At 45.1% G+C, this 26,121-nt stretch overlaps 1 protein-coding gene across 4 annotated transcripts; it reads left to right on the top strand.

The window, feature by feature from the left end:
• PAK6 (p21 (RAC1) activated kinase 6) lies at nucleotides 1-26,121 on the top strand. Of its 4 annotated transcripts, XM_083862767.1 has the most exons (10): nucleotides 1-47; nucleotides 648-712; nucleotides 9,471-9,679; nucleotides 13,570-14,169; nucleotides 17,423-17,914; nucleotides 18,155-18,288; nucleotides 20,924-21,050; nucleotides 21,235-21,360; nucleotides 22,026-22,160; nucleotides 24,105-26,121. In XM_083862767.1, the coding sequence occupies exons 3-10, from the start codon at nucleotides 9,476-9,478 to the stop codon at nucleotides 24,270-24,272; spliced, it is 1,986 nt and encodes a 661-aa protein (XP_083718893.1). In that variant the 5' UTR covers nucleotides 1-47; nucleotides 648-712; nucleotides 9,471-9,475; the 3' UTR covers nucleotides 24,273-26,121. The 4 variants fall into 4 exon arrangements, with proteins under 4 accessions (XP_083718893.1, XP_083718896.1, XP_083718895.1 ...); XM_083862770.1 differs by lacking the exon at nucleotides 1-47 and having other exon boundaries at nucleotides 671-730; XM_083862769.1 differs by lacking the exons at nucleotides 1-47; nucleotides 648-712 and adding an exon at nucleotides 5,258-5,885.

Raw genomic sequence — 26,121 nt, 5'->3', positions numbered from 1 at the left:
CTCCCTTGGAACTGTCCACCACCGGCATTGTTGCAGCAGGACTGCCAGTAAGATCTTGTGGTTTTTACTTTCCAGGGTCTTAAGAGATGGGACAACATGTGGGGCTGAGGTCTGGCAGTTCAGCCAACTGACACTCAAGAGGATGGGGAATGTGGAGAGAAAATGCCTTGTTGAATCTCGCAGGGTGATGCTCTTAAAACCTTGGGGTGAAGAAGGGGTTAAAAATTACTCTGGATGATGCTTGAGAGAGCAGACAGCATGTCAGGAACATGCATACTCATCGCCTTTACAGGAGACAGAGCAATATCTGCTCTCAAGTATCTTGTATCTGCAAGGACCCTCCTATACCTTACAGAGAGGTCTAGTTAAATCCTTCCGATGTGTATTCCCAACCTTCTGGTGGCTGTGCTGGCCAGGATCCTTTCAGAACACCTCCTGAAGCTATGCTGGAGTACTCGTGTGGGGTTGGGTGTGTGTGTTTTGACTGGCTGAAAGCTGCCTAATCTCGTCCTATTTAAGTTACAATATACGGTTTTATTGGGCATTTGTACTTAATTATTTTTGTCAGGTAATCAGTGCATACAGGCAGGTATTTGCAGTGACAGAAAACAGTCTTGTCTGTTAATATTTGCTTTCTTCTTTGCCAGGACATTAATGCTTTAATGTATTTGGGGACAGAGCACTGAAAAAACAGAAGAGCAATTTGTATCTGGTGAGTGTGAGCTCTCAGGTGAGGCTGGGGGGTGTACAGAGAGTAAGAGACCTTTGCCCATTCTTTGTCTGCTTCTCTGAGTTCTCTGTTTGAGTACAATCTGAGTCAGCCCCTAACACAGCTGCTGGGTAAGGGAAACTGCTGCCTTGTGCTCTCTCCAGCCCTGTCCCATGGAAAAGTATCATTCCTGGTGGTATGGTAAAGCTTTATATTGCTTTTAGCATTCAGTGCTGTCTTGGTATGTACATCCTGCACGCTATGTGAACAATGATTTACGAATCTAGAAACAAAGCTGATCAAATAGTGCAAAGAGCTATCAGCAAATAGCTTGCTGGATTAGTAACTGTGCTCCCAGATGGAAAGCCTGCTCTGTGTATAGGGGTTGTTTCTGTCTAGATGGGTGTGAGTATAGATGTACCTGGGAAGGCCACCCTGGGTCCTGCTCTCAAGGCTTGCAAAGTGAGAAACAACCCTTGCTTGGTCACAAAATGGTTTTCATTCCCAAGGGGAATGAAATTAAGGAAATTCTTTAAAGTTTGGCTGTCCTGCCTTCAATCAGGAAAAAAGAGCTCTTTTTACCTACTTCTGTAATATGCTTAGGGAAATTCACAAGTAGAGAAAAGAGTTAAATATTTGTGTAAATTGCTTTAAACAAAATTGCTTAAAGCAACTTGGACTAGCTTAGTCCAACTGCAAGTAAAAACACTCAGCCAGGCTCTGAGCTCTGTATTACACTTGAGGGTTTTTTGAGTACCCACAGGGTTACCCTGCTGAAGTTCTATCCTATTCAGAGCACCACATGAGCTCTGTACCTGGACAGGGCACAGGTGAGCAGGAGTAGCTGAAGGCTCACCAGGAGTTGTGCTGCTCAGCACTGAGGGCTGCAGAGAGCACAGCAAATTCTGACACCTCATTAGGGTGGGTTCTGGACTGGGGAGCAGCTTCCTTGTCTGTGGCACCAGCAGTGCTCCTGTACCAGTCTCACTGACTTTGAGTTATAATGGCATATACTTAGTGCAGTAGAGCACAAAATCAGCACTTGGCTGCTACAGGTCTTGTTTTTAAGGAATTCCTCATTATGGTTTCTAAAGCTGCAGGATTAACATGTGGTTCGAGGACTAATGCACTGCCATTCAGTCTTAGCAATGACACTGTTGTTCTGAGACTGACCTTCCATTTCTCTGGCAAAAGAGAACAGTGGGAATGGAGGGTGGGTACCCATAGACTAAAAGCTGAAAGCTATTTCCCTCAAAAATATCTCAGGAAAATTACACTTTCCCTAGGGCTCAGCCATTTAACTTGTAGTGTTAGTAATTAGATTATTTTGTAATTAATTGATGAACGGAACGTAGCTGTATCCAATAGCAGTCATTTATCTCATGTTAGGAGTGCACCTCAGGTTTTAACATACAGAGGGCTGTGTGAACACTCAGTCGTGGCAAACAGAGCAGGATAACCGATATTCCCTGGGAGAAGACTTGTCTGTTGTGATTTAAATTTGCATCTCAGTGTTGGCAGCAGTGAGCCAGGAAGGCACTGAGAGTCAGGCAGGTTGTGGGGTTTAAGCAAATCTGTCTGTCCATGTTTTGGGGGGCACTGCCTGGGCTGCAGTTTTCCCATCAGTTATCCTGCAGGGATAACACAAGCAAACTGCCTTGCAGGCTGCTGACAGCAATTAAATATATTTGTATCTCTCTTTGGGAGAACATGATGAGCTTAACTAGGGGCTGAGATTGTCTAGTGCTGGCTGGAAGGAAGTTTAACTCTTGCATCTCTAGACTTGGGTGATCTGGGGAACTGCTGGGGTGTCTCTGTCAGCCCTTTGCTCTGCTGCTGGAGTGAGTATGGTGATCCAGGACGGTGGTCACCACTGCCTCTGCTGGGACAGGTCTGCTAATGAGAATTCTGCCCTGCTCCCTGACTCTGTGATTTCCTGAATACAGTAAAATCTCTGCTGTGCCCATTGCAGCACGGAGCTGCATCTTCCCTCCTGTAACCCCGTGTGCCAGAGGCAGCTGGACCTGTGAGCCGTGCAAGAGCCCGCTCAAGTTCCAGGGCTCACATGGAGCCGCAGGATGTGGTGCCCAGTGTTGCAGCCCAATGCCTTGGCTCCTTCCCCTGCCATGTGACCCCACATGCCAGATGTGGCCCCTTGGCTTGTCCCAATGTAACCTCTTGTCTGATATGTAAGACATTGCTATTCATGTGAATTTTTGGAGACAGGACCTTAAATGTTCTTATTCTAATCTTGATAGTACTTTTATGCTGATTTTGAATGGATCTGTCACAGAAGACAGTGGAGAGTGAAGCCCTGAATCTGTCAAGCTCTTGAGTCTCTGTGGTGCTTTGGATTAACAGCAAAATACAGCAATTTGTTTTTAAACCTGATGCATCCTTCATGACAAAATAATGTCAGGAAATCCATGTGGAATGATGCAGCTGCTTTTTGGACAGGGATCAGGGAGGGGTGTAGGTGTGAGGTAAGTGTCAGAAGCGTAGCACAGCGTGGTTTGGAATAGCCAGAACAGGACACAAGCCACATGAATCACATAAAAGGTGGGGAAAAAGGGCTAGAGTTGATGTGGCTTTGGTCTCAGCTTGGTGACCTGCAGCACATGTCCTGCTGGGTCTGTGTGCCAAGGACATGATGAGTGAGCCACCTTCCCTGGTGCTGCAGCAGCGTTTGGTGGCTGTGCCCTCTCACACACCAAGCCCAGGTGGGAAAGACTGGTCTTGTAAGGAAGGCACTGGAGTGCAGCTGAGGTTTGGGTGTGATTTCTGTCTCTGCTGTTGAGTTCTGTCAAGGCTTCTGGACCTACATGCTGGTGTCCAGATCAGACCTGTGGTCAGAGCGTGTCTTGGCCTTTGCTGGGGCCCTGCACCCATATTTTCTCTCTGTGGAAGCCAGGGTGTGTTTGGCCTGGATCTGGCCTTGATAGAAAGTTAAAAAGCAGCCAGGAGACATAGCTGGGAGATGTTGTAGATCTGCTAATCTAGACATAGGTGGGAAGAAACAGGGCTAGTAATTTTTTTTTCTGTCTCATTTGCAAATGAGGATAATAATTCCCTTTCCTCACCTTTCGTGTGTTTAGATGAGACCTCTAGAGGGTGAGGCCTGACTTCAGAGACAGACACAATGAGTTAGTGACTTCAACTGGGATTTCTAGGGGACCGTAAATAATGGAAAACTTTGTTATTTGTTAAAGGATAAAGCCCATTAGCATTTGGGACACGCCTGTGCTGGTTTTGGAAAGTTCAAGAGGTCTTTTCTTTGGAAGTGCTTTTATATGTGTGCCAGAATGAATCTGGTATGGTATAGCTAAAACACATCTAAAAGTATGTAACCCAGCAGCGTCCCAAACAAGCTGAGCAAATAGGCGTTCACTGGGTTTTGGGTTTTAGTCCTAATTTATGAGCAAGGAAATGGAGCAGGGGAGAGAGAGGCAGCACCGTAGCCTTCAGAAGCCTTCAAACCCTGCTCAGTGGAGGCAGGCAAAAAATGTCAAGCCAGTTGTGCTGCTCTTCTCATTCCTCAGAAATAAACCCTCCAATATAACAAATATGTCTCTCTCTAAGCTTATTTCTAATGTAATATTAATCTGTGCTCTCATGTGTGTTTGGGCAGGATTTAGAGCATCACATCAGTTTGCTGTGCTGTTGCTTTGCTCCAACATGCAGCTTTGCCATGGGGGGCTGGTGAGGGAGAAAGGAATAGAAGGAAAGGACTTGAAATGAGGAAAGGGATAGCACAGCAAAAAAATATCCACTCTTCCTTTAGGAGGAAAAAAAAAGTACTTCAACCAGTATTTCTAAAACTAGAATTGCAGACAAATGTGGAAGGTGTCAGGGCAGTGCTCTTAAATCCCGTTTTGGATTTTGGACCGTTTGGCTTTTCTTTTTCCCTTTCACTGACCCTTGTTGCCATTCCTTGCTGTGTGAAGTCACATTTGGGCTTGTCAGCTCTTCAGGGACCTAACCTGTCATTTGCCTTTGTTTGCAAACTGCTGTGATCATTTATGGCTTGTTATAAATAATAAGAGTGTTGGAAACCTCAGGAAGGCCAATATGAGTATTTTAGAAGGTATGGGATGCAGTGAAATTCCATGTGTGCATATTCACACATACATTTATGTGAACACATGCATATGACATGCATAGATAATGGCCTAGTTAACCTGTAATCCATTTCAAATGCAGCACATGACAGTGACCTGAGTAGCAGAGTATGGAAATACATTTTTCCTTTTAATTGGCAGGTTCTCTGGGATCTTCATCTTCCTACTGCAAACTCAATCTGCATATTGCAGTTCCTCAGGTCCGGTAGGAAGAGTTCTCCTCCTCTCCCTCTCCTCTTGGAGCTGGCCAGAGCAGTTTGGCAGATCAGCTGTGGGAGGACTTGGAAATGATGGGAATGGCTTTCTTGAGCCCAGGGACCAAGCGTTATCTCTCGTCCGGGGCAGCAGGAATGTAGGGAGCTGCGTCCAGATCTGCGATAGCGACGCAATGAGCTGATGAGCGAGTTCAGCGCTGCAGCAAGGAGGGGGAGGGAGAGCTTATTTTTAACTGGAAACTGCACAAGTGAGACTGAAGTAGCTCTGTGCTGCCGTGCTATCATCAAGTGCATGTGTGAGTGAGGGAGGGTATGAGCATGGGTCCGTGCGGCGCGGCGTCCTAGTGGAACGTGTGGCTGGACGTGAGCAGGGTGGAGGCAGGTCGGGTGAAAAGGCAGTGCACGCTGCTGCCTTTGTCTGGGCGTTGGAACGAGCCACTCCTGATAACATTTATCTACTTTTTTTTTTTTTTTTTTTTTTTTTTTTCCTCTGGGTGATGTTGCTTCTTTTCTGTGCCCTCCTCCTCGGGCTGCGGGTCTCTCACCCATTCCTCTTCTCCCTACTAACTCTCATCCCCCTTCCATCCTTAATCTTCCCACCCCTTCCTCTCATCTAAGGCTGACCCCTCTCTCTTCTTGCCCCTCCTTCCCAGTTGATCCCTCCCCCTGCTCTGGATCTGCTGGCTGTGGGATTTTTTTCTCGTGCTCACTGGCAGATGTGACAGCTTTTGGAACTGTATCATCTAGGAACAGCTATATCTGGAGTTGAAAAACCTAACGTGGTTTCCCAGGCAGCAGGAATGGATCGCTGAGAGAATTTCAATCTCCGACTGCTTTTGTCTTGTGGTAGTGACTTTTATTATTTATGTTTGTGACATTTCTTACAGTACAGTTGTCAGCACTGAATGAAAGACTAAAGTCTAGTAGATTATTATAAAATCAGTGTCAGAGTATTTGTGTTGTTATATTAAAGGGATGCTGTCTATGTTTAAATACAGGTTTGGCTTGATTTACAAAATCTTATATGCTTAAAATGTTCTTATGAATTTCTCACTGACTTAGAAAAGGCCTGTTTTATGTGTTTTATTTAACAATAAACATTCTTTAGCTGGGTATTGGAGATACAAGTAAATAGGTCTTGCATGAAAACCACAAAGTGAAAGGAGACTGGTTAAATACAGACCTCCTCAATGAGATGCAAAACCTACCAAGATTATTAGAATTCATTGAATTTCAAATAACTATTTTTAGTGTATGTATTTCATTTGATCCTAATGCAGTTTACCTTTAAACCACCTGTCTGATCTCTTTATAATCAGGGATTGATGCTGACCATATAAAGCAAATGCTATTGGATGCTCAGGGGTGTGTTGTATTTGGAGCTGATTACATTTTGTTGTTTTTAAGCTGTTTGTTTTAAGCCAATAAGGTAGATACCATGCCAACCAGTCACTTAAAACTGACCATGAACTCAGTAGGTGCTCCTTTCTGGGTTTTGGAAGCATGCTTTTGGCTATGGGATCCAGGTGTAGTCCACGTGTTGATTGTCAGGGATAGGGATTTTATGTAAATATACGAATGTAGTGTTGTGCTTCTGCAAACTGAGATGGTGAAATATAGCCACCTTTCTGGTTGGGGCCAAAATATCACCTGGGCTTTAAAATTTTGCATTTTGAAGCACTTAAGCCAGAATAATTCTCCTTATGGAGAAATACCTGCTGTGTTCAGAAAACCATCGATGCTACTACAGGTGCTAATCATTGTGGCATTTGCAATACCCTGTTTTACAGGACCCTTTGCCACATGAAGCACTTAAAAGAGCAAACTTGAGACTGTCTGCTATGCCCTAGGTATCCTCTCGTTATGAAGCTTGTGAGAGTAGGAGCAGAAGAAGAGGTACTGGTTGAAACAGTAAGATCACTGGGATTGCTGTGGCTGGGTCAAGGTGGATCAAGGAGCTATCATAACTCACATGTAGTCAGGGATTCAGAACTGAACCACTTGCTGTAATGCTACAGAGATACTCCCTGCTTTCCTTGGAGGCTTTCAAGCTCCTCAGCAGCTCCAGCTGTTGGTTTGAGCACTACTAACACCATGAGCTATTAGAGTATCTTTTCTTTCTGGGATTGTCTGCACTTTTTTTTTTCCCCCCATAAAGAATTGCCCTCTGACTTTAGTCTTGGTTATTAGTTAATAAGCACCACCTAAGGGGCCTGAGGAATGAATCACTGTGTTTGAGGAGCTGCAATACAAACTAGGAGCACAGACACCCTTCTCATAAGCTCTCCATTAGGATGTATTTGGGTTTTCATTGGAGTTTGTTCTAAGCAAAGATTATTCTGGCTGTAAAATCTCTTCTAGGCAGAGCAGTTGCTTCCAGCCTGTTTTCTAAGTGCTTTTTTGTTCGGTTGGGGTTTGTTGTTTGTTTGGGTGGAGTTGTTTGTTTGTTTGTTTCCTAGCCTTTTGTTTTCTTTTTCACCTGTGGGATATCTCTAGTAGGCTGTCACAATGGGCAGTGCGTGTGAAATTGGTGTTTCATCAGGGATGGATTGCGTGACTGGGGGTTAGATGGAGCAAAGGTCCTTCTCTGCCACACAAACACTTCCTATCCCTGTCACTGCAGAATCTCGGTAACCAAACTGGAAGCCACTGTGTATTGGCTTTTCAAGACCCCAGTCTAGCATCAGGGAGCAAAGTCATTGTTCAGCTGGTGGCTGCACTTTGCTCCTTAAACAAGTTTAGAGTGGGACAACCTGGAAAATGTTTGACATAGATTTCACTGTGATGTGCTGATTTTGGAGACTGGTGTCCTCTAGAAGTGTGTTCATGTCTACACCGCAGCGGGTTATCTCTCTATGCGGTCTGTCTCTCTGACCCTTGTAAATATTTATTCAGCACAAATAGTTGGAGGCTGAGGTCCTGAACAGGGGAAGAGTGACTGCTACAAAGTTGAAGATTAAGTGGCAAAAATCCTCTGCTTGATGTCAGGGAAGAGATGGCATTCATGGCTGTGAGCAGTGTTACTGAGATGCAAGTGCCAGTAGTGACATTGTCTGTGGAAATGGAAGAGTATATAAATGTTGTTATTTTTATTTATTGGTGGATGTCAATTGCTTTAAAATACCTGTGCAAGTTTTTCATGAATATATATTTTCATGAATATATCATTTCATCTATAGTCATAGAACGTTTCAGGGTAGAAGGGCCTTGAGAGGTGCAGCCCAACCCCCCAGCTCAAGGCAGGGTCAGCTTGGAGGGTCAGGCTGGATTACTCAGGGCTTTGGCTTTGAGAACAAACCCTGGAGGATGGAGCCTGCCTAGCCTGTCTGGGCAGGCTGCTCCAGTGTTGGACTCTCCTGGTCACAGGAAAGCTTTTCCTTCTATGTTGTTGGGACCACTCCTGTTTTGATTTATGCCTGTCTCTCACTCCCACCACTCCCCACTGTGAAAAACCTGGCTCTCCACAGAAAATCTCCCTACCTCACCCTGTCTTCCCTGGTTTTTGTGAAGAGGTTGTGTCAATCCACTGGAGTCCTCCAGCTTTCCCACTTCTTGACTGCATGGAGAACTCTGGTTCTTCCTTTTCCTTCATATCTTCCTGATTTCAGAAAGGTCCAATCTCTTAGCTTTCTATCTAAGTATTTTTTTTTTTTTTTTTTCAGATTTTGAAATTCAGATTTTGAAGTCTTCTGTGTTTGGGTATATTTCAGTGTTAGGTGCTTCTGGTTTGTTGCACTTGCACTGGCTGTTCACACAAGCTGTCTCTCTCAGCCCCCAAGGGAAAAGAATCTTAGTTTTTAATTTTAGCTTCTTCAGCTACCTGCTGACAGAGTTTGATTTCCACCTACCACCTCCTCTCTCCCTCCTGAGTCCTCTGTCTAAGCAAGAAAAACTGAGATCCAGAGTCAGTCTCAGGCAGCTCTTCCTTTGGCAACAGCTCTGCTGTCTTTAAATGGGAACCAAGTGGGTATTACTTACTTGGAGTAAGCAGGGAGAAGACAGCCTGAGCCCTGTTCATAGCCATCTTAAATTTCAGGCTTGCAGTGGAATCAATTCTGTCTAACTGGCTGGACTCCAAAGCCATTTAATGTAGGTACAAGCAGGTAAAATATAAATATGTGTCTCTTGATTACTTTATAAATCGTTTTATCAGCCAATATGAACTTGTAGAAATAAAAAAAAGTCACTAGAAATCCCATCTGAGCCATGAACCTGCAAGGTGGCCTTTGGCAAAATCATTGCTCTCTTGGGGCCTCATCTGTAAGAGCAGGTGATCAACTCCTGATAAAAGTGCTTTTCACTGGAAAATATTCTCAATACAACATAATTAACCTGTAGAATTGATAGATTCTGATTAGATATCTGATTTTACTGCTTGGGTACTTCAGCCCTAGACAGGCACTGATGGTGTTGCCTTCTCCCCTTCAGGCACCATGTTCCGTAAGAAGAAGAAGAAACGCCCGGAGATCTCGGCCCCGCAGAACTTTGAGCACCGTGTCCACACCTCCTTTGACCCAAAGGAGGGCAAATTTGTGGGCCTGCCACCTCAATGGCAGAATATTCTGGACACACTGAGGCGCCCCAAGCCAGTGGTGGACCCTTCGAGGATCACAAGGATGCAGCTCCAGCCTATGAAGGTGAGGGAGGGAGACAGTTCTTTCCTGTTCCTCAAGGAGTTGCCTCCAAATTGAGGCACTGTTTCTGGTGCCCCATAAATGGGACTAAGGGTGGTATATGTATGGAATATGGTATATGTGGGTAGCAGGCTTTGATAGCCCAAAGTGATAGTAACTTCATCGGGAATAAGGACAGTAGGACCCTGACCTGTTGCTGTCACTGTTGAAATAACCAGCTGGCTGCCTGTCACAGTGACAGAGACCTGTGAAAGCTCCTGTGGTAGCTGACAGGACCCAGGATGCATTCAGCTGTTGTACAGGAAAGCCAAGAGAAGAATTTGTTGAGAGACCTGTTTTAGCAGGTTTGTCATTCTCATGGGTGAGCAAATTTGGCTGGTAATTAAGTTGCCAGGGAAGCCTAAGTGGGAGAGAGAGCCGTGTAGCACTGCTTTGCTGTTCATGGACAAATGGGGACAATAAGGACTAAACTATGGTCTGAGCTAAAATGGTTGATAAACCAGCATTTTAGTGGAAAGTGGGACATAGTAATGGGACAATGTCCTTCAGTAAGGAAAAACAAGTGATTCCTGTAGATGGGTGGGTTTAGATGGTTGCTGGTACTAGTTTCTGGAGACTCTGTAAGTGACAGCAGAAACATGCTGTGGGAAAAGGCAACTTTGTGGTGACCTCTCAGGAAAGGAAATGAAAGATGGTGACAGAAATATTGTGATGGTGACAGAAATAAAGTCTTGCTTGCTTGGGGGAAGTTTTTGTTCCCAGTTAAAAAAAACAAACCTTCAGGGGCCTAAAAACTGAAAGGTGCATTGTAAAACAGAGATGTTGATACTTGAGTTTTAGGAGGGATATAAAAAAGATTTGGCTATCTGATGAATATATTTTGCTTTTTGTGTACAGGTGCTTAAAACATGTGGACAAAAGGGGACTATATTTGATTTAATGTAAGCTTCAGTACATAATCAAACCTGCAAATGAAATGGCTCACCAGGATCTTTGAGAAGAATGCTGGTTTATAAAAGAATAACTTGCTTAGGAAGAATAGGTTAAAAAAAAAGGCAGAAGGTATTTCCTGGTGTCCTGAATGTGCTTTGAGGTTCAAAATGTAGTAGAGGATAGGAGCGCAATCCAGAGAAGAGATAAAATGTGTAATAAGAGACCAACTTGGTTAGATCAGGAGCTCTGTAATGAGCTTAAACTGCAGGAGGATTGCTCAGAAGGGTGGAAACTAGGTCAAGTTATAAAGGGCAAAAAGAAAAGAAATTCATGCAGGAGCAAAACTGGAAGGCCAAGGCACAAAAAGAGATGTTATTCTCAAAGAACATAAAGGGCACTAAGGACACATCATGAGTGCACTGAGGAGGAGGAGGATGAAGGAAAGAATTTGTTCACTGCTGGTTTTGGAAGAAAGTTAACAGATGACACTGAGAATTCCTAAGTGTTTAATGATTTTTCTCTGGTCTTCATTAAGTGTGATCAGTGGGCTGACAATTAGCATGAGCATGAAGGAATGAGAATGCAGGCCAGAATAAGAAATGAACAGGAACAGAAATGAGACTTAGCTAAGAAGTTGCATATTTTCAAGTCAGCTGGGCCTAATGAAATTCAAGGAATTGCAGATCAGTCAGAATAATTTCTATCCCCAGAAAGAGACTGGAACAAATAAGCAAGTAATCTATTTGCAGCCACTTCCAAGGAGATAGCAGGGTAATAGCTGGCAGCCAGTATGGATTTATCAAGAAAATAATCACATCAAGCAACCCAATTTTCATTAATCACAGGGTGAGGGGCTTTGGGCCAGGGAGAAGTGATAGCACTCCCCTGTATCTTGACTTCAGTGAGGTTCTGGACACTGCACTGATGGCCTTTCCAGAGCAAACCAAGTTTCCTCAAGTATTAGGCAATGGATGCTCAAAAAATAATGTTGAGGCATCACTGTTGAAACAGAAACGTGTGAAGAGACTTCCTGGAGTTTGCCCTGAGCCTAATGCTGGCCAGGACTTTCATGTCTGACTTACTAAACCCAAGGGTGGTAAAAGCTGAAAGGAGGTGCAAATCCTTAAGAGAACAAGGACAGAATACCCAACAGACTTGAAAAACTAAAGAATCATCTTAAACTAACACTCTTTTTCCCAGTAATTCCAAATGCAAACACTCTGATAGACTGCATAACAAAGTTGACTGTTTCTGGTAAACTCCATTTGAATTAATTACTGTTCAATGATACCAATCAGTTGGGGTTTTGGGTTGTTTTTTTTTTTCCAAGTGCTAGTTGGCCAAGCCCTCGTATATAGTCCTGGATTCAATTGTCAGAGTAGTTCCTGGGCTTGTGTGTGGCTTATAAAAAGGTGTTTTTCTTGTTATGATTTCTCAGTTTTGGTCAGTAAGGCATGAGTTACGTAAGAGCACTCCATATAGATTTGGCTCAAATTTGGATGTTTCCTCACTAATCTGATGCAGTCCTTAAACTCAGCAGCAAAGCAAGATTAACTCCCATCTTCTCTGTCTGCTGGGACTAGGTCTGACTTCATGGGTGTGACCTGAGACTGCTTCTAGGGAGTTTTAGCCAGGAGGATGCAGTAGATTTTCTGGAGAAGCCAGAGTGTGTTGTTGGAGACTTCTTATTTTGAGAATACCCACATCTTTCTGGAATGACTTTTGTCTATTTTGGACATAAAGTTCATGTCCCCAGCACATTGTTCCATGGCAGTAGCTGGGCTGTGGAGGAAAGGCTGTGTGTGTGGTGAGGGAGTAGGAGTGAAGACCAGAATTTCCAGCTGAAGCTGGTGTGTGTGCCATGGAGTGAGCTGAGTTGTCCTTTCTTCACCTTGTTGAACAAAAATCTTCTGTTCTGCCTTTCATTCTCAGACGCTGAGCAAACCAGGTGCTCGTTTGTGCACTGTGGTGGTGTTCTGTTGAAATTACTGGAGCTACTGTGTTGCACCAGCTAAGTATTAGTCTCAGTGTAATTAATTCAGTATGTTTAGAAGATCCCTGGAGCTCAGTTAGCAAACAGGAGATTGCTGTCACTCCAGGGAAGGACTTTCCTCAGGCAGAGGTTCATGAAAGTGTAGGAGTGATCCTGTGCTGCAAATTTCTGTGGAGAAATGAAAAACATTTTGGTTTGCAGCACTAGAAAAGCTTCTGTAAGCTTTTCAGTTCCAGAAAAAAAAACCAAGGTAGAACACTACATAATATACCAACAGCTTCAAGTGTCCTACTTGTACAGAGCTGGTGCCTGTTTGGATGGAAGCCTTGTTCTTCAGCGTTTGCTTACAAGGCAGTTGTGAGCTGCTGTGACCCTTTGTTCATCATTTTTAATTATAATAGCTTGGCAGAGCAGGGAGGCAGAGTTGGAACAGCACGGTCTGCACTGGTCAGGACTGGGGTGTATTAGCAGAAATTGTAGAGAAGCAGACTGAGGGACGCTGATTGCAATGCTATTAAGAGTGCTTCAGGGAGAGATGAACCTTGTGTTGGCACAGCAAAGGTGAGTTTTGTAAATGGAGCTTGCAGCATGCTGGAACTTCTGAGAACTAATATTTCAGGAGCTTGGTGAGTGCATTACTGATGTAGTGTCACATGGTTTTAGCACAAGAAAGCCAGGAGTGTTGAAATATCCCAATTTTGCTCTAATATTGTCTTAGAATGTGAGCACAACAGCAGAATTGACTGTTCTGGCTGACAGCACGGCTGCTCTGACAGCAGGATGTAACCCAAGGACTCTTTTTTCCCCTCAGTAAAGGACAATGAAAAAAGAGACAAAAATTGGTAATTTTTCCTGAATTCCTTGAGTTGTCTTTGGCCATATGTACACAATCTAACCTTTGGCAAGATAAATTAAGCCTCGATTCTTACAACTCTGACTTGTTTCTCACCTTCCCTGTGTTTCCCAGACTGTGGTGCGGGGCAGCACCGTGGAAGTGGAAGGCTACATCTCTGGGTTGCTCAATGACATCCAGAAGCTTTCTGCCATCAGCTCGAACACTCTGAGAGGCAGGAGCCCCACCAGCAGGAGGAGAGCCCAGTCCCTTGGGCTCCTGGGAGACGAGAGACCCCCGGACATGTACCTTCAGAGTCCTGAAGGAGATTGGGCAGACAAGTATGGGAACTACCTCAACTGCAATGGTGGGTCCAAGGTGGCCCGGAGGCAGACCATGTGGCCGGATTACAAATCCCGCCTGGAAGGGCAATCTCATCCCAACGGGATGGTGACAAAAGCCCAGTCCTTGGGGCCGTCAGAGTTCCAGGGCACCGATGGCAGCTGCCTGCAACGCATCTCTGGGCTGCAGCACGTGTCCGCTGTGCCGGGGGAGAGCGAGACCATGAAGAGCCCGGACGAGGGCTGGCTTCAGCGACAGCCCAACGCCCGGCCCTCGGGGGAGGGCAGCCCCAACTCCAAATCACGGGAGAACAGCCTCAAGAGGAGGCTCTTGCGCAGCGTGTTCCCCTCCTCCAGCACCTCGAACAAGCCAGGCCCTCCCCTGCAGATCAAGGTAGGTGTTATTCACTGGACTGCAGTGTTGACTTTACAGTTCCAGAGGTTACATATGCAGTCAATTTAATTGCAAACATTGGGCAACCATCTGTTCTTGTTATGATTAATGTTGGAATCGAAATAGTCCTGGGCAGGGGAAGTGTGTGGTCCGCCTGAGCTTCATGAGATGCTGCAAGGCACAGCTCAGGATGGCAGCCAGATCTCCAGCAGAAGGTTTGGCGGAGCTGCTGGAGCGTGGGCTGGGAAGGAAGAGGTGTCTTAGTCATTACCTTCTGTGAGGTAAAGGCATAACTGCAATGCCATTCTGCTGGCACCAAAGAGCCTTTGCCATTTGAGAAATTGCCACGATTTGCATTAGCACTGTATTCTTCTGCCTGTGCAAACCAGAACTACCTCGGGAGAGTGGTGTTGGTTATAGCTGTATCTGCCAGGCCACTACAGCAACAGGGTTTGCATGAGCGCCCACGGTGCTGTCACACAGGAAATCAGCCTGTTGGAGTTTGGAAAGGGTGGGACAGCTCATAGCTACAGCTCCCCCAGGAAAGCCATCCTGAATGAATGACTCATTTCTTGTTAAACTGGAGAAAATCTCTGGTTCCTGGTACTTGATAGGAAATGCAGCCTTTGCTTCTTTTCCATTTTGGGCTTCTTTTCCATTTGCATGGCTTGTCTGGTGGCTTCAAAGCTGGTGATGGGTGAGATTGATTCCCAACAGCTGTGAAGTGCCTGAACTGGGAGGACAATGACAGGACCCAGTGTCTAAACCTACCTGACTGCTCTGAAGGGTGTTGTAGGGATGGGATGTCTCCAATCCAGCTTCTTGCAGTTTGCATAAGGATCCAGGCTCAAGGCTTTGGGCACAGTGAGTTTCCTTTCCAAGGGAGAGGATTTTGAAGGAACGCAGTCCTTGTGTAACACAAACTGTGCTTATTGCTGTCTCAGTTACTCTGGGCTGATCTACACTGCTTTGAGGCCTGTCCCCTAGAAAAACTAGGTTTTCTCTGATGATGAAAACCTAGTACTGGCCACTTCTGTCTTTCCCCAGACAGAGTATCTGTGCTGTGCTCAGCACTTCCAGGAGCAGGACCAGAAGTTACCAGCCAAGTGGATGTGCTTGGGAGTGTTTGAACTCCAGCTGTTTGTCAGAGGAGAGGAGTAGGGAAGACCTGGAAGACTAATTTATCTCCCTACTCCAGTGAGGGGTCTGTGCCATCCCTGGTATTTGGTTATCTAAGATGTTTTTAGCAGCCTCTGATGATGAAAACCTGGGTCTCCTGCTCTGATGGAGCTGATGATGTGTAAGAAATGTGTAATTGCAGATGAAGGGAGCAGGGATATAACTGAATCATGGAATCCCAGACTGGTTTGGGTTGGTAGAGGCTTCGGTGTCCATCAGGTTCCACCCCCTGCCACGGAAGGTGGTTCCACACCTTCCACTAGACCGGGCTGTTCCAGCCTGGTCTTGAATGCTTCCAGAGATGGAGCATCCACCTCTGGAATGGAGATACTCAGGCTGAGTTGCTAACTGAAATGGGAAGGTGGTGCCTTGAAAAGCACCATTGGAAATTTGAGTGCATCTTCATTATGAAAGGAAGGAGTGGGAGAGCCAGCGACACCTCAGAATGTCCCAAGACAGAAAACATGTTCATGGGGACTGTCAGATTACAGGATAGGAAATAGGACTTACACGTGGTTAAGCAAACCTGTGTGAGCTTGCATGCGTGTTGTGTGCCCTTCTGCATGCTCTGGGTTATGTAAAACGTTTTTTTTTCTCTCTCCTGAGACAAAACAAGATTTGGGAAATAAATTCTGTGTTGCTGTGAGCATGTCAGCACAGGACTGCAGGGGTGGAGCTGATGTATGGGGAGGAAGGAACTCCTGACAGGCAGTTGTGTTTGTGCTGTGCCCTGATGCTGCTAAATTGTGTTTTCCAGGCCCTCTCTGTGTGTGAGGCTTATGCAGATTCTGCTCTTGACAAAAATCCTTGATTAAAACCCAAAGTGCATAGAATTAAATCCTACACAATTATTCCCTGTCTCAGACAGGGAAAATGAGTGCTCTTGTAAAAAATTCTCGATTGGCAGTTTTCAGTTCCCATGCCCATATTATTAACTTTATTAATAATCTCTCTCTGAATTGTGAGAGAGAAAAAGCTTTTTTGCTTTGAAGTTTCTATTTTGCCCTGTAATACAAATGATGGGTTTGCTCTTTCTGAAGTTGCTTCTTTGACAGATCTACTATTACTTTGCATATATTTATATGCATGTAATGTGTATATTTTACATATACATATGTAGGTAAATAATTTATTTTGTAGGTAAGTAATTTATTTTGTACCTCACCTGCTAAATGTTATTGAATTTTAATTAATCTGCATTTCCAGGGTGAGTATTAGTGTGACAATATTTATCCTTCCTGGCATGGGAATGCATATCCCGAAGCCACATTCCCACAGGCAGTGATCTTACTACATCTCCTACACTAAGTAGGGTTGGGCCTGCTTGTCATTTGAGTGGGAGGTCTTGAAAAACCTTGAGCATTGCTAATCCAAAATCACTGTAGGTCAGTTTGAAGCCAGCGAGGTGGCAAGTGGCTCTGTGTAGCTGGAGTCTCATGTTGGCTGCCTCCAGCTGTCCTGGTGCCTGGTGCTTTTCCCAAAGTGAAGAACTAATTCTGTGCCTGATCGACAGGAATGCTCTGCAGGTACCAGTGGAAAGTGCAGAGAGTGTTTTCAGTAGGCAGAGTGTAATTACCCAAAGGGAATTAGGCCAAGACATCAAAGTGATTTACAGCCTTGGCATGAATCCCCTTTCCTTTTATACAAAGGAAGATCAGAGGCACAGAGGGATAAAGGATTTTCAAATTCTCTGCAGCACAGGTTGCCCCTGAGTTTTGGTGGTAAGGTTGGAATGCTTTTTAGCAGCTGGGTTTTTTTTTTTCTGTGGGTTTTGTGTCTTGGTGGTTTTTTAAAAGCATATTCCCTTTAAACTGCCTCAGTTTGGAGGCCACAGAAGTGTAGCACCCATTCCCTAAGGGATTCTTGAAGATCTGCATCTAAGGAGAGCTTCATCGAAGCCATGTGTTGGGCAGACCTGGAGACAAGAGCCTGAAGCTCTTGACTCCAGTCTGCTCCAGGGTGTGCTAGGGCAGAGTGGGATGACACAGAACTGATTCCTCATCTCTCTGCTTGTTAATCCAACCATCACTTTTTTTTTTTTTCTCTCTCATTTTCCTCTTTATTCTTCTTGAAGCCTAATGCTTTCTTCAAGCCCCAGCAGTGGGGTTCCCCCCACAGCCCTGCCACCAAAGCCCAGTCTCTCCCCCCAGACCAACCTGCCTCTGAGTTCCCCAGGATGATCTCTGAAGCTGGAACCCCCCAGAAGTCCCCAACAGCAGAGAAAGCCGTGGCAGTGCCACCAGGCCGGCCCTCCCCGGCAGGGTCCCCCAGGAACCGGCAGACCCAGACCAGTTCCAGCAACCTCCACCTGCCCCAGGACTCTGCTGGGAAGGGGCAGCCAACCAGCGAGGACCCTGTGGTTGTGACTCACGAGCAGTTCAAAGCAGCCCTCAGGATGGTTGTGGACCAGGGAGATCCCAGGGCATTGCTGGAGAATTACATCAAGATTGGGGAAGGCTCCACGGGAATCGTGTGCATCGCTCGGGAGAAGCACTCAGGGCGCCAGGTGGCTGTGAAAATGATGGATCTGAGGAAGCAGCAGCGACGGGAGCTCCTCTTCAATGAGGTGAGAGTGCTGAAGACAGGGGTATTCTACTGTCCACATTGGAACAATCAGTGTGGCAGAAGGAAGGAGAAAGCAGGATTATCTTCCTTTTAGTAGCATTATGCTCGTACCAAGAACAACTATTGCTGGGGGGATGGAGGCTATGCACTGTAGTTGCAGGGCTCTGTGTGTACTCGGTTGGAAAAGATGAAGTGTGGTGAGAGATTTTGTGGTGGTCACTTGTCCACTGTGGTTTTACAGGTGGTGATAATGAGGGACTATCAACACGTCAACGTCGTGGAGATGTACAAGAGCTACCTTGTGGGAGAGGAGCTCTGGGTGCTGATGGAGTTCCTGCAGGGAGGAGCCCTCACAGACATCGTGTCTCAGATCAGGTACAAACAAAATCCCAGACTTCAGTATGGGAGAGCAAGAACAGCTGAGTGGGGATTTCTGAGACAAATAGGTTCCCTCAGAGATCTTGTGTTTTCAGTGCCCTGAAACTACTACGGTTTATAACTGTTATCCATTCTGAATATGTGATAATACTTCTGATGAAGAAGAGACTAATTTAAAGTACTGATCCCTTTTGATACCCACTAGTCATCTCCTTGATGACCTTCCCTGTAAAATACAGTACCCATGAAAAGTATTGTTTATTATATCTGTTGAATCCTGGCCAGGAACTTCATTGAATAAGTATTAAAGAGCATGCAGAAATAGTTTTCAGTGGTGCAACCTTACCCACAAACTCAACCTCACTAACTCCTCTGGAGAAGTGCAGCAGAGCCTTGAGAGCTGGACTCCTTCCCAAATTTCATTGCCTAAAGATAGCAACTACTGGACACTCTCCTTAAATTTGTTTCCTTATCTATACTGCTTCATAGTCAACAGTTCCCAAAGCATTTCTGTAGGGCAAAGAAGTTGTTCTCAGATGGCCTCTGGTCCCTCTCAGAAGGTGTTCTGATGATGCAGTTATGGTGATTGTATCTTACCCATGACTCTGGAGCACCCTCCTCCTGTGAGGCTGGAAACTGGGGCAGGGAATGCCAGTGGAAAGACTGACCAAGAAAGTCTGTAGGATGAGAGTTTCTTTTTGGAAGATTCAGGATCTTAATTGGATTACAGTTAGGCAATATTGCTAGCACTGATTGTATTCAGTTTTTTAAAAATTATAGTATATCTTTAGTTCACATACGTGTTTGGCCTAGGTCCTGTGGTGGGTTTGAGGCACGTAACTTGCTCTATTGGGTTTTGTGTTTTGGAAGGACAATTTTGACAGGCATCAAGAGCCACATTGTCCTTTGCAGCCTCCACAATCCCACCTGGAAGGAATGTCCTGGAGACACCTGGGTAGGCCCTTCCAGAACTGAGTTCAGAGGCAGCTCAGGGTCTGCAGGCCAGCATTTAATCCTGAGGAGTGCTGACTTACAGTTTACAGGGCCAGTGAAACTCTTGAAGCTCTTGGCTGGTACTGAATTACAGATAAAAAGTGATGAAGAAGTTTATGAAGGGTCTGTATTTATATCCACCAGTGAGACCTCAGCCTAGATTTGTTTTAAGAAGCTTCCTTTGAACCTGTTAATGAATGCTTTTTTTTCCTCATGATGGAAGCAGGATCTGTTGTAACCATAACATTTATCAGAAGTAAGCTGCAAACCTTAATCAGTTTTTCCCAGGAAGGAAAATACCATCTTTGCAGTCATTAAACTTTTGCTGAGGGGGATAAGTGATTTACATCTCCAGGAGTGAGGTAATCCTCCAGTAATCTGTTTTGCACTATGCAGTCAATTGACTGAAACCAAATTCCATACGTGACAGGGTGAAAGTGCACCTCTTGTGATCTTGTGGAACCACAGGGCTTTCAGGTGGATCAGCTCAGGCGCTATTAAATGAAAAGCACTGCTCCTAAAAACACTGGGTTCTATGCTGGGAAGTCCCACAGGTAGCCTTTATCCCTCTCCCTTTTCAGGTTAAATTATAAACACAGAAGTAGCCCCCTGGTACTCTTCAGATTTAGTTGCCATCAGTGTGGCACAGTGCAGCTACAACCTTTTAGCTGTCCTGGTTTGGTAGTGTAAGGTATGGGATGCCAAATAAGCAGCACAAGTGTAGATTTCTCAGCTGATGGTGTAGAAATTGTTATGGGTTTAGAAAGTGCTGGTTCATTGCACAGTTCTGCCTTCTGAGTGCTCTCTTCTCCTTAGGCTCAGTTGCAGACCCAAATTTGAGGATGTTTCATTTCTCTCTCCTCAACTGGGGGGTTGTTCAGAACAACTGCTAGAGACAGAGTGAGAATCCACAGTACTCAGATTGTGTACTTCAGCTATTTTTTTTGAAATAATTTACTTCTAGCATTGCTCGGTGTAAACATGCAGAGCTGTCACTGTCTCCAGGTACAGGAGAGAATTTTCATTTTCAGCACTTTCACTCGATTGTGAAGGTTTTTGTATTGCTATTCTAAACAGCAACAATTTCTAAAGAGGGGGTTCTTGGGGCTCATATTCCATGTGCTAACAGTGGTAGAAATCAGTACTGTCTTCCTTGTCTTCCCTGTGCTACCTTTAGTAAGGTGTGAATATACCCCAAGTGTTTGCAGGAAACACCTAAAGGATCCCTATATTCGCTATCAAATGATGCATTTGGATATTTTGTGGATACAGTTGCACAATAAGCCTTGTGAATACCATCTTTACTGTATTTGCCTTAAAAAAAAGCTGTCTCACCAGTTACTGCAACACCTTGGCATCAAGCAGTGCTGCTGCCTGTCAGAGCTGCTTGAAAAAGCATCTTGCAGAATGAATTTAGGTACAGAATTCAAAGTGCAATTTCTCTGTATTAAACCTATGAAAACTTAAAGTTGTCAACCGTCAAATAAAAAATGTTTTCCTCGGTAACAAACATGGAAGAATGGTAGAGGTGAGATGGTAATTGTCATAGGGAACCAAAGTGTCTGTGCTTTAACCCCCTGAGCCCCTGTGAAGGAGCACTGTGCTCTGCCCAATTTAAGTCCCCTGTCTCTAATTGCAGGCTGAACGAGGAGCAGATTGCCACAGTGTGTGAGTCAGTGCTGCAGGCTCTGTCCTATCTCCACTCTCAGGGGGTCATTCACCGAGACATCAAGAGCGATTCCATTCTTCTGACATTGGATGGCAGGGTGTGTTTCCTCAGACAAATTGTTTCCTGTCTTCTGCTGCTGCAGCCTCTGTCTCTTATTTCCTTTCTGTTCCCCATCCCTTGTTTTCCTGTCATCCTCTTACTCTCTTTGTCATCTTTGTAGTGTTTCCCTCTGTGTTGTTTAAGGCTTATTTTTAAGGTTGGTTTCTTTTATCTTTGTACAGGTCAAACTTTCTGATTTTGGCTTCTGTGCTCAGATCAGTAAAGATGTACCTAAAAGAAAATCCCTGGTAGGTACTCCTTATTGGATGGCTCCAGAAGTCATTGCAAGGATACCATACACCACTGAGGTAAGGGACTGCCTCCTCAATAGCAGGAGAGCAAGTAATATTCTCAACTGTCACAGGAGAATAACTATTGACTTTTCTAGGAAGTCTCTAGACTCTATTTAGAAAATAAACCCACCTATGACTACAGCTTTGATGGTGATGACATCAATATTTCCTAAATCAGTAGAAAACCAGATTGTTCTGCTTCTAGGAACAAGGCATCAACTTGTTCTATTCTTACACCTAAAGCTTGGCCTAGACTTGTAGCTGCTGTGGACAGATGTGAGCAAGGAGCAGCCTGTGACATGATAGGGATCAGTCAATTAATTCCATAAAGGAAGAGGGGGAGATGTGAGCTCTGAGAGGCTCGTGTCAGGGAAGGCAGACCTGGGAGCTCTGGAGTTCTGGGCAGGTGGCAGCAGACTGACTAGTTTTGTTTACCAGCCAACCAGGTGTGGTACAAGCAGTTACTTGCACACCTTTACATGTTGCAACACCAGCATGGCTCAGTCCTGGGTGCAAGATTGGCTTTGTTAAACTCCTGTAAGGAGCCCAAAACCATTAAGGGCGTCACTTTCTTGGTGCCATTTGTCATGGGTGAGGTGTGTTGTGGTCTTTGTGAAAGCAACAAAATTAGGACCTGCTCCTCTGGAGCACGTGTATTGATGTGACATTGTCTCCCACAGGTGGATATCTGGTCTCTGGGGATCATGGTGATAGAGATGGTAGATGGAGAACCCCCCTACTTCAGTGATTCTCCAGTCCAGGCAATGAAGAGACTCCGTGACAGCCCTCCTCCCAAACTGAAAAACTTCCACAGGGTGAGCATGCTGCCAAACACTTGTAAGAATGATGGTTATCGTGGGCAAACATCTGTATCAGCTGTTCCCAGTACAGCTGGCTGTGGCAATGGTCTTGCTAGGACATGTTTCTTGGGGAACAGCTTTGGCCTCGGGGTCTTAGTGGCTGTGAGCTGCTGCTGACAGCTGGTGGCTGCTTTGGGAAACAGCCCTGGCAGTGTGAGGGCACCTTGGCATAAATGGAGAATGCAGGTCAGATCTGCTTCAGGTGGACCCAGCAATTCCCAGCTTGCTGATGTTGATTGAGTAGCTTATCTTCCAGGGAAGGGAACAGGAGGATCCCTGCTCCTGGGAGTTTCCTCCTTCAGGACTACAAAGGCTGCATTATGGTCAGAGCAGGAGAGCTTAGGACAGATCCAAACTCGTGGAAACACTGCAGCAGCTCAGAAGATGAACTTGACTCCATGGTTCCTTAGTAAAAATGAGAAGTGGCATAAGAAATAGTGATCACCTTTCAGTGCCTGCATAAAGCAGTCTTCCTTTCATTCCATGCCCAGCCTCTGAGATCAAACAGCTTCTGCAGCATCCTGAGCTACCCAGCCTTTCCAATTAATCAGAGCATCTGCAGCTGCTAAAACTGAATTATTTAAGAGAGTAGACTGCTGAACTAACAGCACACACTCCAACATCAACAGCTGTTCTTTCCTTTTTGCCTTTGCAACACTAATTAAAATTTCACGGTCACATTCTGGACCTGGTGCTTGCTCTCCTTGGGCGATGTAAAGCCATCCTGGTTCTGGGTCATACCTTGTTTGGTGACATGGGCCTGCCACAGGCTATGACAGCCAGAGCTGGTTATGGTCTTGCCCTGCTCCACATTGTACTGGGAAGAAAAATGGCTTCCAGCAGACCTCCAATTTACAGGCCAGTGAGCATTCTCCCCAGTGTCCTGCTGGAGTGCAGCTCCAGCTGTGGACCCAGCCCTCTGTTCTGGTGCCAGTTCATGGCTCACTGTGGTCAGTGACTGCAGTACTGGGGGCAGCAGGTTAAAGGGATGCCACCTAGGATAATCCTGCTGCATTGCTAAAGCATGGGCAGACTTACTGATAGGGATACCAGCTGGATCCTGGCACTCGTCCTGAGCTGTGTGATGCCTTCTGCAGCAATCCCAAGCAAAGTCATCCAAAATGCTCCTGAGATGAGCAATATCTCTGTGAACAGTATTTCAGGATCTACTAAGTGAACCAGAGCTGGGAAAATGCCCCCAGTCTAACTGGATGTAATAATTAACATTAAAATAAATAAATGTATGCCAAAATTTTTTTTTTTAGTTTATTTTAAGATGCAGAGGATTAAACCAGGATTGCAGCCAGAGATGTGCAGGGTCTTGAAGTGGTGATTGGAGGTGGCTACTCCCAGGCATTTACACCTCTTCCAAAGGATAAACCTGGGTACTTTCAGCTTTTTGGTACTTGTTTTGTAGCTTCTTCATCTTCTTGTACCGTTAGCATGAAGGTTTTTCAGGCTCTCAGAACCCATTGGAGAGCTCTGTTTAACTACCTTTCCATAATCTGTAACCAGTAAAAGAATGGATTGATGCCCTCTTCCCACCCAAGTGATGTGCCCAGGTAGCAGGAATCCTGCTGGGTTTTTGAGCTGAAATCCGGGAAAGTTTAAGTAACAAAATGGGAATTAACCCAAATGGAAGGATGTGGCAGGCAGTCTTATCTTAATTGTCTGTATCCTATTCAAAAGAAAACAGCCTAGATGCTGTGCCTAGCAGTGACAGAAAGTTATGTCCATAGCATAAAAAGCATGTGACCCGTGTCACAATGCTGGAAAAACAGGGATACAGACTGGGAATGTGCAGGATCCCTTTAACCACACCCACCTTGGCAGCCTGGTGTTGCATGAGCTGTGCCTGGTCTCTTTGTCGGGTTGACTTGGTTGGTTGCTTTTTCACAGACCTCCCCAGTTCTGAGAGACTTCTTGGAAAGGATGTTGACACGGGATCCATTGGAAAGAGCAACGGCACAAGAACTTCTGGATCACCCCTTTTTGCTCCAGACAGGACTTCCAGAGTGCTTGGTACCCCTTATCCAACAGTACAGGAAGCGCACCTCCACCTGCTGACTTTATATGAGGGGAAACTGTAGGGAAAAGGAATGTTTATAAAAATATATATAGAAAAAATTAAGAGCCCAGGCGGTCTTGACCTGTGGAATGGTGCTTGGAACTTGCCAGTGATTGTTTTGGAGGACAAATGTGAATCCTGTCCGTGCATCCTCAGCCTCCTGTGGCTTCTCCTTTGCTGAAGACAATCAATACAGGCTAGGTCTAAGTGAGACCAGGTCTGTCTCAAGGATAAAGCGGGTATTCCATGGCTTGCGGATCACTGCTGCTGAAGGATGGCGTTTGGAAGTGGAGTCTGAAGTTGTGTATCTGAATGTCTGTGGGTTTCTGCACACCCTGGCTGCTGACTACTGAGCTGGAACGATATTTCCCACTTAGAAATGTGATCTTTGTCTCCTTCATTGTACACTGGAGCCATGAGCTGACTCACTTTGGGGCACAGACACCTTTAAACTCTCAATGCACAAAGACTTTTTTTTTTTCCTCTGAGAACTTTTCGCAGATGATTTTAATTTCCTTTGGTTAAACATGGACCTAGAAACTTGCACACACTTCCTTAGGGAACAGATGTGATATGTATATATTTGTTTCTAAGTGGCTCTCTTGCATCAACATGCTTCTCTTTTGCTGCAGAATATGTATGATTTAGTGGTCAATCTTGAATCCATTTCATGATTTTAAACTTTTGAAGGGGGAAACCCTTGGATATGGGCCTCAAAGTGGACTCTATGAAGACCACGTGCTCTTACCACCAGGATCTTACGGTTGAAAATTCACCATTTGCAACACCTTGTGCGCTGGTTGGAATGTGAACAGCGTGTTCCCATGTCTGGTTCCTAGGCACCTTGTTTTGCCAGTCCTTTCTCCAAGGAGAGGCTGAGAAATGCTGCCCTAGGGCAGTTATTGGGTAGCATTTTGGGGATGCTGTAGGAGACCAAATGGAAATATTTGAGCTATCCTGCATATCCCAGGGTTGATTTTTGTGTTTGTGTGCTGCTGTCTGGCTATTGGTCTGCCCTTCCCCATCAGCCCTTTACACCTGGAAGGTTTCTGGTTGTCTAAACAGCTCTTTTAGTTATTTTAACATAGTTTTAGGTATTTTGTATGCTGCACTTCTCTGATCAGTGAGATCCTCAAGGTAATTGGACTCTAGGTCGGGATTAACATTGTACAGTGATATGGTGTGTGTTGTTGTGAGGTCTCAAGAATATATTCATACATGTGGAACTAGGATCTTGTTTTGAAACAATGAATACCAAGGTTTTGGACTTTCAGTTATTCTCAGGACAGTCCTGCTGTCTCAGAAACTGACCTCAGAACTGCATTTTCTTCAGAAGCTGTTCATAATCTCTGTCCTCTGCTATTTGCTCCAGCTACAGATCCTGCTTCAAAATTGAAGCCACAGTTGATTACTTGAAGTAATTTGGGCTGGAATTCATCTGCACTGCTGCCAGCCATCAAAGGCTGGGCACCCAGTCTGCAGAGCGCGTAGGTTGGCTCTGTAGCCCATGGGGAGAGGAACACCCTGGGGGAACAGCTCCAGAGGTGATTCATCCCCTTGGTTCAGACACCTGCTGAAGGACAAAATCACTCTCACTCATGGCAGGCAGAGAGGTCATAGGGAGTTTCTGTAGACTGGATGTCTAAGTTTGGGGCTGATGGAGTTGGTTGAAATTAATTCATTAAGCTCCTCCTTAGCTGCACTGGAAAAATTTTGATGTAAAATGTTTCTGTATTCCAGATATATTGTTTTTTTTTTTTAATGCAAAAAAAGCAGGGCTTGGAAAAGATTTATAATTTGAAACAAACAGTCCTGCTTGTCTTTAGTTGTGAATCCTTTGCACTTGTG

This window comes from Zosterops lateralis (assembly GCF_965231275.1).
Source record: "Zosterops lateralis genome assembly, chromosome: 6".
Lineage (NCBI taxonomy): Eukaryota > Metazoa > Chordata > Aves > Passeriformes > Zosteropidae > Zosterops > Zosterops lateralis.
This window is presented reverse-complemented; position numbering and strand designations above follow the sequence as displayed.

What these genes read in the sequence shown, in the direction of transcription:
- PAK6 (XM_083862767.1), top strand. Translation starts at nt 9,476, where the DNA reads ATGTTCCGTAAGAAGAAGAAGAAACGCCCGGAGATCTCGGCCCCGCAG. An exon ending in GCCCTCCCCTGCAGATCAAG is followed by an intron (nt 14,170 to 17,422) that starts GTAGGTGTTATT and finishes TTCTTCTTGAAG; the next exon opens with CCTAATGCTTTCTTCAAGCC. An exon ending in GGGAGCTCCTCTTCAATGAG is followed by an intron (nt 17,915 to 18,154) that starts GTGAGAGTGCTG and finishes GTGGTTTTACAG; the next exon opens with GTGGTGATAATGAGGGACTA.